At 31.0% G+C, this 14,345-nt stretch overlaps 1 protein-coding gene across 3 annotated transcripts in view; it reads left to right on the forward strand.

Annotated features, from left to right (window-relative positions):
* LOC127278485 (uncharacterized) overlaps positions 1–14,345 on the forward strand; it is a 141,717-nt gene that overhangs the window by 111,385 nt on the left and 15,987 nt on the right. For 2 of the 3 annotated variants that reach the window (XM_051300217.1, XM_051300220.1), the window contains exon 6: positions 10,122–10,209. In XM_051300217.1, coding sequence (XP_051156174.1) covers positions 10,122–10,209 — 88 coding nt within the window. Of the gene's footprint in view, positions 1–10,121; positions 10,210–11,161; positions 11,210–14,345 lie in introns of those variants that run through there. The other variant, XM_051300218.1, reaches the window with a different exon arrangement.

Below are 14,345 nucleotides of genomic sequence, written 5' to 3' on the forward strand. Positions count from 1 at the left end.
GATATTTTACCGAATATATTGTAAAAATATATTAGTTAAAATTATAATATATCTTAATAAATATTATGTGCAATGATAAAATTATTATTCCTCCGCACAAAAGTGGGTGTCAAAATGATATTTTAAAGAATCTTCCGGTGTTTTCTGATGTTTGATAAATTTAACAATAAAATGCTAAATTTTGTCAAACATCATATAACCCGGAATATAACCAACTATAACAATTGGCCCTCTTTAATAATGTCACTTTTGACATGAAACCTTTGGGTGTGGAATTTCGTCGAGATGTATAATAATTTTTGGTTGTTGAAAACGTCGTACAGAATTTGGTCATCCTTTTCCTTCTTCGTGGCGCCGGTGATGACGCATCCTGGAACCGGTCATCCTCCGTTGTTGATGTTGTATGTTTTCGGGAACGTCTCGGGCGTTTAATTTCTTTTCAGAAAAGGAAACGGGAAACATTCCATTTAGACGAAAGGTGGACAAGAACTTAGCGGCTTGTGTTGTTATAGGTTTTAGTATCGCAGAAACTTGTTCAGTTTCTAGCTTACTAAGCACGTATATAAAATAGGTCGGGCCCTGCTGGAGCCGATACTGTCCCTTGTGGGAAGGAAGTCCTCGATGGGACAGACTGTTTTGTAAGAGATGGCCCTGTTCGGGACATGTTCTCTCACAGTCCCAGTAGATGGATACCGCGGTGTTTTTAATCTGTTCTTATGAGAGGAAAAATAAGACATCTAATTTTCACTCAAGAATATTAGTTATCGTCGTTTAATCAAGGACTTGGTCAGTCCTTGATTACATTCTTTAAAATTTCGATCCTTCTGGAGTCGACGGAAAGAGATTTCTGCGTAAGTAGGCGCGCGTGTAAGAGAGAGTCCCCGTCGAGACATGGCTCTCTTGTGAATGGGCCGTGTGAGTGAGAGAATCAATTTGCCGAAACTTTTGAAATCGTCCGAAATCGAAAAGTTTTTTTTTTTTTTATTTAAAGAATAACAGTTGGACAAGTATGAGCATGTTCTGCCACATACGAGATTGACGATATTATCTCTGCTGAGATTTTTGGAGCTAATGTGTCTGATGTGGCCCTGAAAGGGGCAGAAATGATCGAGATGACAGCGGTGCCGGGTTCGATGGCAAAATTTGAAAAGGAGACTAGGGATAGAAAAGTCTCTACATTAGACAGAAGGCGTTGATGTAAAGGCGGGGAAAAGAAATTCTTTTATATTTTGAAAGTGTGAATTTCTTGGTTTGCAAAGGTGGGCCTGAGTGCTGAATGGATTTGACACGACAGAGAAGAGAAATTCGAATTCAAAAAACATGAGAATGTATCGAGAAATCGAACGAGTAGAATCTTTATCGACAGCACTCCCTTGGTAGTGAAGCGATACGGGATTATGTTCATTGCGCACGATTTTGGCGCAGAAATACAAATGTGTGAAGTGAGAGAAATCTTGGCCCATTTCTTGCTTTAAGAAATGGCCCTGAAAAGATGCGATTTTAAATTTGAAATCGTTTGCGGAAAAAAAATCTGTGGCCCATTTCTGCTCAAGGAAATGGCACCTGACCGAGGTCGTAGTGTGGCCCTGGCTGGAGCCGATCGTAGATGTAGAATTGAAAATGTTAAGAATTGTGGAAAGATCGTTGAGCGCCACCGGGTTTTGATATCCACTCCCGGAAGTGGAAGAAAGAAAAGTGTTTGAAGGCATTGGGGCCTGCCGCGACAAGCATGGCCCTGGAGTTTAAAAGATGCACACGAAAACTGAGTTTACGCGAAAACTATTTTTATTGTGAGAATAGTGTAAGAGGGAAACGCGGTTAGCCCGGCGAGACATGAGAAACGTTCCTGTGCGGTAAGGTTCATCCTGATATCCATCAGGATCCGAAGAGAAGTCGTGGCCCCACGTTGGGCGCCAATTTGACACCGGTCACTGTGTGTGGAGGGAAAGTGACGAGCTCAAAGGTAAACCTAAAAAGAAAAAAGAACATATCAAGTAATTATTTATTATTTATCACGTTAATAATTAAAATTCTTACAAAAATTAACTCTATGAATGTTCATTTAACCTCACAATACTAATTTTTATAAATTTTCATCAATTTAAAGCTTTTTTTTGATAATTACCTAAATTCGACTTAGATTCGACTTAGATTCGACCCAGCTGGGTCGATTTTAGGTAAATCGAATCAGCCAGGGCTTAACCCGCTAGAACCCCTGGGAGGGGGTTGGAATATCATTTTTCACGGCGCTAAGTGTAGAAAAATAAATTTCCTTAAGACATTGTAGGTGCGTATTTGTGTAATCATAGGTAACTTTCTAGAAAACTTTATTGTTGGTGATGTTTTTTGGTTTCAGCGACCCAAAAAACATAAGATTAGACACCGTACTCGACTTTTCGTGAAAAATGAAATTCCAACCCCCTCCAGGGGTTGTAGGGGGTTAAAAGGGTAAAGAATGTGTTTTTGTTGGTGTTTTTTGATTTCAGCGACCAAAAAAACATAGGAATAGATACTGTACTCGACTTTTTGTAAAAATTGAAATTCCAACCCCTTCTCAGGGGGTTGTAGGGGGTTAAGGGAGGAAATGACTTGTTTTTGGTGGCGTTTTTCGGTTTCAGCGCCCCAAAAAACATAGGATTAAACACCGTACTCGAATTTTCGTGAACAATGAAATTCCAACTCCCTCCCAGGGGTTGTAGGGCGTTAAGGATTTGTTTTTAGTGGTGTTTTTGGGATGAAGCGACCCAAAAAACATTGGAATAGACACCATACTCAATTTTTTTTTAATTTGAAACTCCAACCCCCGTGAGTAGGTGCAAGGGGGTGGTTGCGGGAAAATGGGTCGTCAAAAAAAATTTTCATGGTCATATACGGTTTCAGCGACCCCTTTCATTACAGTATTTAAAAGGTCATCGACCATCTTATGAACCCTCAACCAAAAGCTGTTTTGACAACAAAAATTTCAGGTAGAAACCTTCGAGAACCCTAATTATCAAAGTAAAGATATAATATGTATATATAATCTAATAATAATGAGAAAATTCAAGTACTAAGAAAATGTGAATGACTGACGGAATGAATACAAAGATTATTATACTATAAATTTAAATTTAAAGTTTTTTCTTTACAAATAAGAATTTTTTAGATTATTATTTAAAGTATAAATTTATTTTACATTTCTTTTCTTTTATTATTTAGAAAGTAAAATAATAAAAATTATTTTTAAAAAATTGCTGAAATTAATAATAATTAAATAAAATTATATGTTATATTAAAATAAAAATTAAAGGTAAAAGTTAAATAATTTTAAAATTATTATTTTTTGAGAAATTAAAGATTTTAGAAAATGAAAATCAGTTAGAGAAAAATGATTGACAGGTAGACAATGGGATTGTTCTTGGCGAACGTTAGAAACGGAATTAGAGAGAGAAAAATATCTCCGTCATTAGAAAATAATTTAAATGTAATTCGCTATAAGAAAATAGACGCCGCGAAAAATCCAAATAGAGGGAGAAATTGGCGGTAAGAAATACATGGGAGAAGCGCCCAGCGTAAAGTGGTGAGGGAAACTCGCGGATTTTCGCTCAATCAATTTGAAATTCCTTACTCATATACACTCGCACATTTTGAATTTTACTTACCCCAGAAAATTAAGGGTAGGGACGCAACTATATAAGCCAAGTAAATGCGTGCTTCTGTCTCTTTTGTCTGAACAGTTTTAAACTGGTAAGAGCTTTCTTCTATATTTTATTATAAAGATTATAAAGATTATAAAGATTGTTGGGGGCTTTCTAACGATCTCTACCTAAACGATCTGCATCTCTGGGCGAGAAAGATAAAAAAGATTAAATCGCAATTAAAAAAAAATTGCTTAAGAGAAAAATCTGTTGTCAGGAGCTCTCGAAAGATTTCTACCAACACGACAGACGTTCCAAATCTGCAATAGAATAAATTATTATTTGAGAAAACAACAAAATCATACCAACAAATAAATCTTCAAAGTCAAGCCACTGAAAATCAATGGTCAGGGTCTTTCTAACGATTTCTACCAACACCATTGATTGTCCAAGAGTGGTTAAAAAGATAAATCGTAATTCTTGTTTAATATTCTTATATGCCATGTGCATTGCAATAGGCGATCCACATGACAATTTGAAAGATTAAACTATAGAGATGACCCTGACAACCCCAAGAAATAGCTAGAATAGGATATAATTAATTTATTCAAATTATTTATCTCGTAGGGTTTTTCAGAGATAAATCTATTGAAGTTTAATGTAAACATTATAGTTTAACAATATATTGTTGAACTATGATGAGTCATTGAAGTTTAATTTTTTTATACGAAGAATTGAAAATTTAGAAATAGAGTTAGGAGAAACTAACCCTTAAAGTTTTGTTAGGTAAAATTTTATAATACTGTTAAAATAATTTATTTTATATTTTTTTGTAGATTTCATAAACTACATAAACAAATTACAAATCGATTTTTAATTGTGAGATTATCACAAAATCAAGGTGTGTTTGTATTTATTTTTATTTATTTATAATTACTAAGTTAAAAGTAAGTTTTATTCTATTCAGAATTGAGAGAATTAATGAAGAAAGACTCACAATCGTTTATATAAACAAAGAAAAACTATATTGTCAGATAGATTATTTACATAAAAATAATTAATTCTTTTATTTATTATTATTTTCTTAGCATCAAATTCTTTGAAACGATAAACAATCAATTGTTTAAGGCGTACTTGCGTTTGCGAAGACGAAAAATAGGCACCTTTTTACAATTTTTTTACACAGCCATTTTAATTAAAAATTTAAAAACTTTTTTTATTCCTTAAAGTACATTATTAAAATTACAAAAAGCAAAAATAGTTTTGTTTTTTCATTGTTAATCACGATTCGTAGAGAGCAACAAAGTAGATGCCTAAAATTTGTAAGGTTTTGCGGTACCCCCTGTAGAGCCGCTCCTGACAGTCTAAAATCAAAAAACCAAATTTTTTTTAATATACATGAGTACCCAGTGGACTAATATCATGGAATTAAAAAAAAATCTAAAAAAACAAAATGGCGTTCTTTTAAAATCAAAATTTTAAAAATCACTGTTTTTTTTACAATTTTTGGCTATAAAAAATGGAAAAAATTTAATTTTCAAATCTTTGATAATTAGTCCACTGAAGAATATGTTTTTTAACAACATGCAAAAAGGAAAACCTCAAAATCTTGTTTAGATTTTTTGCTACAGGGGGTACCGTTTTTAAAAACACTGTTGTGAGAAAAACGAGTTTAATGTTTATGTTCACATCGGTTTTGCTATAGTTTTTGCGTACATGCAGGTATATATTGGTGTGTAACTTTTTTAAAAATCCGAATTTCTTCATAATATTTTACACGCGCATTTTTGACATTATAACGCAAGTACGCCATAAACAAGTAAAAGAATTTTGAAAAGTTAATAACAAAAGCTAAAAAACTAAATAATTATTGGAAAGATTCCTCTAATTTAGTTTGAAAAGCGACAAATAATTTAAAAATAAAAGGGAAAGAATATTGATATATATAAGTATAATATAGAATTTGGAAAAGCAAAAAAAAAGATAAATACTAACGTATTTTCATTCATAAATTTCACTATACGTTTACCATCTTATCTGATGATATAGTTAGCACGTGTCTCATTATATTGAATAATAGAAATTAAGAATATAAAGTCCCTTTAAATTTTAACAATACTATTGTTTACTTTGTATTTGAGAAAATAGAATGTGGGTGATACTTCCCTAAACATTTATGTTTACAATTTATCGGCCACATGTTTGAATTCATTTGCTTCTCAGAATCGATGTGTCACATAAATTTAATTAAATAAGAATAAGAAATTACATAATATATTAATAATCCCCGGACTGAGAGCTTATGAATGCTTCAACCTCTTTCAATTTTTAATTAAAAATAATAAAAAAATAATTTTTTTTTGCCTTTTCTAATGTTTTAATGGCTTTATTAGACCTCATTTAGTATGTATATCAAGTTGTAAATAAATTTATTACTATTTGTCAAAGAAATGATCGTTTATGTTTCAAAATTTAATTAAATTTGAGAAAATTTTTTTGGGGTTTTTTGCTTTGATTATCAAAAATATGGGATTTGGAAAAAAATTTCTGAGAGAAAAAAGATGCATTTTTTTATCTTCTATAAAGTGAAGCTTTTGAAGAATCCGAATTTTGAGTTTCAATTTTTTCACATTTTTGACGTGTTGACTGGCTTCAGAGCGACTGGCCGAGCGTACTGGTTGTTATTGTATCCGGCCCCTCAATTATTAAAAAACTTATTTGCAAACTGCACAAGCAGTACATACAAGCACCAAAATATTTTAAAACTATTGATTATTTAGTAGATATTAAAAAAACAGTTGTTCAAATTTAATTTGCATTTTCATAAAATTAACACATATTTTATTTGAAAAACATTTCTTAGAATGTAGTGACAATATTTGTTTCTGTATTTTCGGTCCTCTACAACTCTTGTGTGCAATTCTCCGCGCGGAGACTCGCTACCGCGTCGCGCATGTTTCCTTAAACGTTCTATATTTTCTAAAGTTGTTGATAAATTGTTTTTAAATTTTACAAAAAACTTCCTTACATTATGATAAACAAATGTCTCACTGGAAGTTTCTTCAACTCTGAAGTTCCCCACACACTTTATGTCGACAAAGGTAAAAAAACATTATTATTGACAAGTCTTCATTTACAATTAATTATAAATAAACAATTGATGATTTTAATATTTTTGATTATGTTGTCGTCTTCTATGGACCTAAATACGTATGTATATAAATTTTCAATTAGATTCATTGAAATTTGTCAAAGATACTATGATTTATGTTTAAAAATTGAATGAAATTTGTGAAATAAAATCTTTAAGTGTTTTGCATATATTAACTCAATTTATTGATCTACAAAAAAAACTTAAAGGAAAAAAAGATGCGCCATCTTATGTCCTACAAGATTGCACTTTTCAAAAATCAAAATTTTGATTTTTCATTTTTTTCACGTTTTTGAACGTTTGACTTGCGTTAGAGCGATCGGCCAAGCACTCGGCGAGTTATTGCACGTAGCTATTCAATTATTTATAACATAAATAACAAAAATATTCTAACGATCAAAACATCCATAAATTCCACCCGGATTTCCTTGCGAATTTTTATGCGGAATTACCAGTTAATATTTGTTTTGGATAAATTGTCTCTTAGAATAACAAAAAATAACTTTAGAACTAAATCTTTTTTTCTCAAGCCAATATATAAAAGATGTAAGTTAAATCTTTTCCATCGGTTAAAAATCACTAAAAGATTCAGAATTTGTTATGACATAAATAACACAAATATTTTGAAATATAAGACGACTAGCAATTCCGATCGTATTTCCTTACGAATGTCGACAGGAAATTGACAATTAATATTTTCTTTGATGAATAGTCTCTTAAAATAAAACAATTACCTTTTAAATGAATCTGACTTCCTCAAAAAATAAAATGCATAATATAAAGTTTTAATGATGGCGGAAAACCAATAAAAGATTTAGATTTTTTGTAAACATTAGTACCCAAGTAGCACGATATATCAACCAGATGTCACGGTGATATCACCGGGGAATGTCACCGTGACATCAGGAAAATGTCAAAATGTCCGCCTTACGGTGATATCACGGTGACATTCCCCGGTGATATCACCGTGACATCTGGTTGATATATCGTGCTACTTGGGGTAACATGAATATTCTAAAAAGCAAGATATCTATAGGAAATCCACGCGAAGTTGACAGTCAACTAGACATTTGTTTTTGACTAAATAGTCTTTTAAATGAAAAATTTACGAAGAAATACATCTTACTTAAATCAAATTCTACAATATGTTAGATGAGATAAAACTTTTCCGATAGTTAAAAATAAATAAAAGATTTTGAATTTTTCATCAATTGCAACCAGTCTTCCCATTAAATTGTGTGACACCCTGCATAGGCCCTCTTGCAACGGTGTCAACGCAGCAGCATATTTCAAAGGGTTTAATTAATTGTTCTTTACCTAAAATTATGCAAGAAATACCAGACTCTGATAATTCGTTCATTTTGTTAACAACGGATTCTAAAAAACAGACATATCAGGTTTTTTCCAAACCACAAAGCAAACACAATTGACTTTGAAGTCCTAATATTTAAAGGCGTTTCATTTACCACAAATTGAATGGGCCAAATTAAATAGCTGGAGCTAACAAATAGTGGTGCTCCATCAGAATTAAACGTTAAACTAATATATTGATTTCGATCAACCGGATCTAAAAAATTAACAAATTTTCTATAGAGGCGACCATCCTGAATATAATGATAAATATTGCTTTCATGATCTCTTAAGTTGATAATACGATCATAGTATGCATCATTAAATTCCAAAATATTTTTAATTTCATTCTCAATTGAGTATGTTACATAAAATGAAATTTTATTTGAATCGTGTAATTAAATTACTGTGTCGCATTCAGAAAAAGTTTTTTCGGCATCTTTATGAGTATAAGTTAAAACATATGCCCCACACACTGGGCAAATGGAATGATAAGTTGCCACTTCTTTCGAAAAAAACATCTTATCTACGAAATATCTAGTTTCTGGTAACATCCTCATCATCCTTATCTTCAGTACAAGTTAGGGCATTGAATTCGTCCTTAATATTTCTAAAAATCATATTGTAAATTTTAAAGTACTTATTTAATGATAATGTAAGTTGTAATAGATTGATATTATCATAAGTTGAGGTTACAGGAAGTATCACAGGAAGGTTTGTTAAAACAAATTTGAAAGTTCACGAAGTTCTAAAAATTCTAACATTTCTTTACATCAAATTTTAGTATGAGTTTCTTTCTACATTTAGTGGAAGAATCCTTCCACATTTTGGTAAAAACTTTTCCATAATCAGTACAAGAAAAAGAAATTCATAAAAACTACCTAGTGGGCAAAAACCATGTTCGTTTTAAAAACGTTTTCCCTATTGAAAAAATACACGTGTAATTACAAATGTCCCAGCTAGAAATTCCTGTACAGGATCCTTAAAGGATCCCTAGAGGTTTCTACATAGGATCCTGTACAGAATTCTGTGCAGGAACATTATTTACTAAGGTTCCTTTGCAGATTCCTGTTTTAGGCCTGTGCAATTTAATAAACCAAAATATTTCGTATTGGGCTCTTTGCATGCGGAATTATGTTAACTTTCAATTGATAAATTCAGAAATATGATAACTTTACTTATTTGTAAATTATTATGTACAAAAAACGCGTCCAGAAATGGAACGTAATGGTTGTACTTATAAAAAAAAATTTCGAAAATTTTCAGTGAATTATAATTATTAGTGTTAATTCAAAGTAATTTAAATAGAAATAATAGATATTTCCAGTTTTTTCCAAAATAAAGTAACTTTGTCCTGCAATTTATCAATTTTTTATTCGTTTTTGTCATTTTTAAAGAAAAATGTGTAACTTTGTTGTTCTTACTCAAATCAAAAAATATTACAGGGGAAAAGTGTTTAATTTTACTCAAATTTTTTGAAAAAAAATTAAAAATTTTTTTTTTTAAAACAAAATTTTTTTTTAAATTAAAATATATTTTTAAATGTGTAACTTTGTTGTTCTTACCATAACCAAAAAATTTTAATGAAAAAAGTGTTTCATTTTACTCACATTTTTCAAAAAAAATTGACAAACATTTTTTTTGGAAAAATAAAATTTTTTGAAAATTATAAATTTAAGTAATTTTGTTGTTTTTTGACGCAGTTGTCTGTCCAACAAACTCAGGTGAAATTTTGGTACACTTAAAGTGTGTACCAAGTTTGAGGTCGAATAATTAAAATTTGCTCAAGTTATCGTCGAGCAAACTTTTTTGTCTACAGACATACATACATACAGAGAGATTTCTTTTAAACCTACTTTTTGGCATCAGGAAGTTTTGAAACGTGGAGATTCACAAGAATTAGAGATTGGTCAAAATGGGGGAAATATAATACTTTCTCATTATGATGAGAATGTAATAAACAGAAATGCGTATTGTATCATACTAATTTTTTTTTGTTATAGGACGTTGATATTGAATTCGACAATAAAATATTGATACTAAGAGGAGCTGAAGCTGATGTAAGTGTCGACTTCGTGAGTAATCCAACAGGTAATTTAAGTAATTAATTATTCATTAATAAATTAATTCATTCATCTAAATTATCTTAAATTTATACAACTTAGTTAAAAATAGTTTATGTTTTTGCAGTCTTCTATTTTAAAATGAATATCTTGGGATAGATTGTTACAAACCAAAAAAAGAGCATTAATATCGTTTTTCCCTTTGAGGGCCAAATTTTCATTTATAAAGTTAACATTTTTTTCACTTTGTTAAGTATTTGAGGTCCCATTAAAAATCAAAAAATATGCGAAGGAATTTGTTTCGTTTAGATATTTACATTTTATAACATGTTGCTCTGAAGCAACATTGGGGTTTGAAGGTAATTTTTCAATGTAATTTGAATTTTTATAGAAAAATACACTAACTACATTATAATTGTTAGTGGAAGACTCGCCTCGTGGCTCCTGATGTTTGCGATGCACAGTGGTTCAAAAAGCCAAAAATTTGGTCAAAAGTCTTAATTCCTCGCAGTTGAATTTTTCCCGAATTTCTTCTGTTTCTTTTCGCTTAGTACGTTCTCATATAAAAATTTCTGTACAGGATTCTTAAAGGATCCCTAGAGATTCATACTAAGGTTCCTTTGCAGATTCCTGTACAAGTAAATTTATTAAAAATAATTTCATGCAAAGGTTCCTACACATGAACACTCGCATAATCATGTAAAGGAAAATATTTCACTTTCTTTTCATGCTAAGGAACATTTGTAGGAATCATAAGAGGATCCCACGTAGGATCCAAGGTGGATTTTTTTAAACAAAATTTTTTTTTAATTTTGTGAGGAATATATATTGATGCACTTAATTAAAAAAATTCTTTGCGCAAATTTCTTACTGCGCAACAAGTAAAGTTGTTAACATTCAGGAACAAAGGTCCCTGCATGGGATCCTGTGGAGGTTCATGTACTGGAATTTTTATTTAAAAATTTGTTTTAAACTTTCAGACAAAGAAACCTGCTAAGCAACTTTAGGTAACTAATGTTCCTGCACAGGTTCCTGTACAGGATCCCTGTTCTAATACCCTTCCAATATCCACTAGGATCCTCCAGGATCCTAGTGGGATAGAATTCTTAACAGGTACCCTCAGGAAACCTTTAAGGATCCTATGTAGGAACCTCTCGGGATTCTTTAAGGATCCTGTACAGAAATTTTTAGCTGGTGTCACTGGACTTTAAAAAAGATGACAACGGACGGCCCATTTTATTTCCTGAAGATGTAGGCTCTTCTATCCATTCGGCATAGTCATTACGATCGACATCTTCAGTAAAAAAGAAGAAAGTGTTCATTGATCATGTCTTCTGATGAACACAACAGTTGTCCTCTTTTCGTCTTTCCACTTTCTTTTTATCGACACAAAGAATGATTTAATGCGAATTTTGTCTCTCTTGGATAATATAATAGGAATTCCACATTTCTCTGTTAGCTGTTTTACAATAAGCGCACACCGAGTTTGAAAATCATTGGAAAAATTTTCTTTAATAGCTACAAAGATTTCTTTTTTAGTTAAAAAATTTCAAGTTTTTTCAGAACCTGGAACAATAAAACGATAATTTATGTGGGACGTTTCATGTCAACCGGCCCAGAGCTCCATCCAAAATTCTAATCAACGAAAATCAACTTATTAAGGCTCAAAATAATCGTCAGCTCATACTGCTTCGAATAAAAAGTGGCGAATTAAAAAATTCAAAATGGCGTCCTTACTGTACCATGTTTTGCAAATTTTTTTACTAACTCAGCAAACAAATGTATTAATTACCTTGAGAAAATAATTGCAACTTGTTGGATAATGGGTCACTCTTATGTTTTTGGGGTCGATGATTACGAATCTGAAGTCAGATTTAAAAATTTTTTTAAATTCAAGATGGCGGATCCAATATGGCGGACATTTTTATTAAAATTTGATCAGATTCGCTTGAAACTTGCTACTCGGGGGTTTTTGGGGTCGCTGATTACGAATCTAAAGTCATAATTTTAAAATTTTCAAAATTCAAAATGGCGGATCCAATATGTGGAAAATTTTTTTTTTAAAATAATCAGATTTGCTTGAAACTTGTTACTCGGGGGTTTTTGGAGTCGCTCATTACGAATCTAAAGTCAGATTTAAAAAATTTTCAAAATTCAAGATGGCGGATCAAATATGGCGGACATTTTTATTAAAATTTGATCAGATTCGCTTGAAACTTGCTACTCGGGGGTTTTTGGGGTCGCTGTTACGAATATAAAGTCAGATTTTAAAAATGTTCAAAATTCAAAATGGTGAATCGAATATGGCGACCAAAATTTTTTTAAAAATTATCAGATTTGCTTGAAACTTGTTACTCGGGGATTTTTGGGGTCGATGACCACGAATCTTACGTCAACTTTCAAAAATGAGGTCACAGATCACGATTCTGATGTAAAAGTTGTTAAAAATTCAAAATGGTTGAGCCAATATGGCGGTTAAAGTTGTAAATTTGTTTGCATTTATAAACTTAAATGTAATGAGGCTGATTTTTAAGGTAAAGGTTTTTAGAGTGAAGGACAGTTTTTGAAATTCAATTTGAGAATATTTGAAAGTTTCAGTTGTGCTTAAATTGTAAAAAAATGATATAGAGGAAATTTTTATAAAGGAAAGGAAAAATTTTAAAAAAGTAATTTAAATATTTAAAGGACGAGGTTCTTGGAGTTAAGGGTAGATTATTCAAAATTTAATTTAAGGCTATTTAAAAGCCTCAAATTAGCAAAAATTATAAAAGATTTATGTAGAGTAAATTTTAAAAAATATTAAATTTCTATATTAAGGGGTAGTTTTGGGGATTAAGGGTAGTATTTTGAAAAATTACTAAATTTGTATGGAAGAAAAATTTAAAACAACTAATTAAATAATGTGAAAGGGGTGGTTTATGGAGTTAAGGGTGGCGAATCCACCCAATTTTTAAATACTTTATTAACCATTTTGGAACCACCAATCTTATTTTATAATATCCAGATTCAAATTCGTAATCACCGACCCCAAAAATCCCCGAGTAACAAGTTTCAAGCAAATCTGATAATTTTTAAAAAAATTTTGGTCGCCATATTGGATCCACCATTTTGAATTTTGAACATTTTTAAAATCTGACTTTAGATTCGTTACACCTGTTTTCGCTGAGTCAATGTTTTGAATTGTCGTCTTTTAATCTTTTATTTTCTTGTATTAATATTTTGATATTTATTTTTTTGTATTACCTTTTTTTTATATATACTTATATATTTTATATATAAATTTTTTTTTTTAAACAAAATATTTTTAATAAAATTATAGTGTTTTTTTTTACTTTGCGTACGATTCAAAAAAAGAAAATTTTTTTAAATTTAATGTAACCCTTTTTTGTTTTCTTTTTTTTTTTTTTTTTAATTTTAACCCTTTTTTCATCTGTTTCCATTTTTCTCCAATACGGGTGTAGTTTATCCTTTTCGTCGTTGATTTTTTGTGGATTTAATTTCCTTGTTAGGGGTGATATGTATTCTAGTTTCAGTTCTAATTTTGGTTTATATATGTATTGGTGCGGATTTTCTTTTGTTGCTAAAATTGGCAACTGTACTGCGTCAATTGTTAGTGTACATTTTGTACTTATATGAATTATTCCTATTCCTCTTATTTGGTAGGTTTCAGGTTCCTTGTCCTTACATTTTAGATATAGTGTTTCATTCTTAACTAGTGAATAAAGCCAACTTCCAGTAGTTGTTAGTAGTTCCCATAGTGGTTGTTGGTCATTGGTTATTCGTACGTCGCAACTTCTTAGGGTTTCGTTTGTGGGTTTTCTTCTTAATTCTGGTTCGCAGCTAAGTGTTAAACGTATATCATATGCCCCGTATTTGTGGTGACAAATGTATTGTTCATTAGTTAGATAGCAAGCGGATAATTGTTCTTCTGTCAAATAAAAGTAAAATCATTCGTTGGCTGTTATAGCTAAGTATCTGGAATGCGGTAGTATGTATGCTCTGTTGCTACTATTATTTTTTTGTCCTGTTTGACTGGTAGTTCATGCATCCTGTAGAGTATATAAACTTTTTCTTCCACTAAAGGTATGTCTAACGACATAATTAAATCATTTGTGTCTATTTGTAATTTTATTTCCGCTATTTTACTGATTGTTGCTGTACTTA

This window comes from Leptopilina boulardi, unplaced genomic scaffold (genome assembly GCF_019393585.1).
Source record: "Leptopilina boulardi isolate dan_hultmark-lab unplaced genomic scaffold, ZJU_Lbou_2.1 LbouV2_204, whole genome shotgun sequence".
Classification (NCBI taxonomy): domain Eukaryota; kingdom Metazoa; phylum Arthropoda; class Insecta; order Hymenoptera; family Figitidae; genus Leptopilina; species Leptopilina boulardi.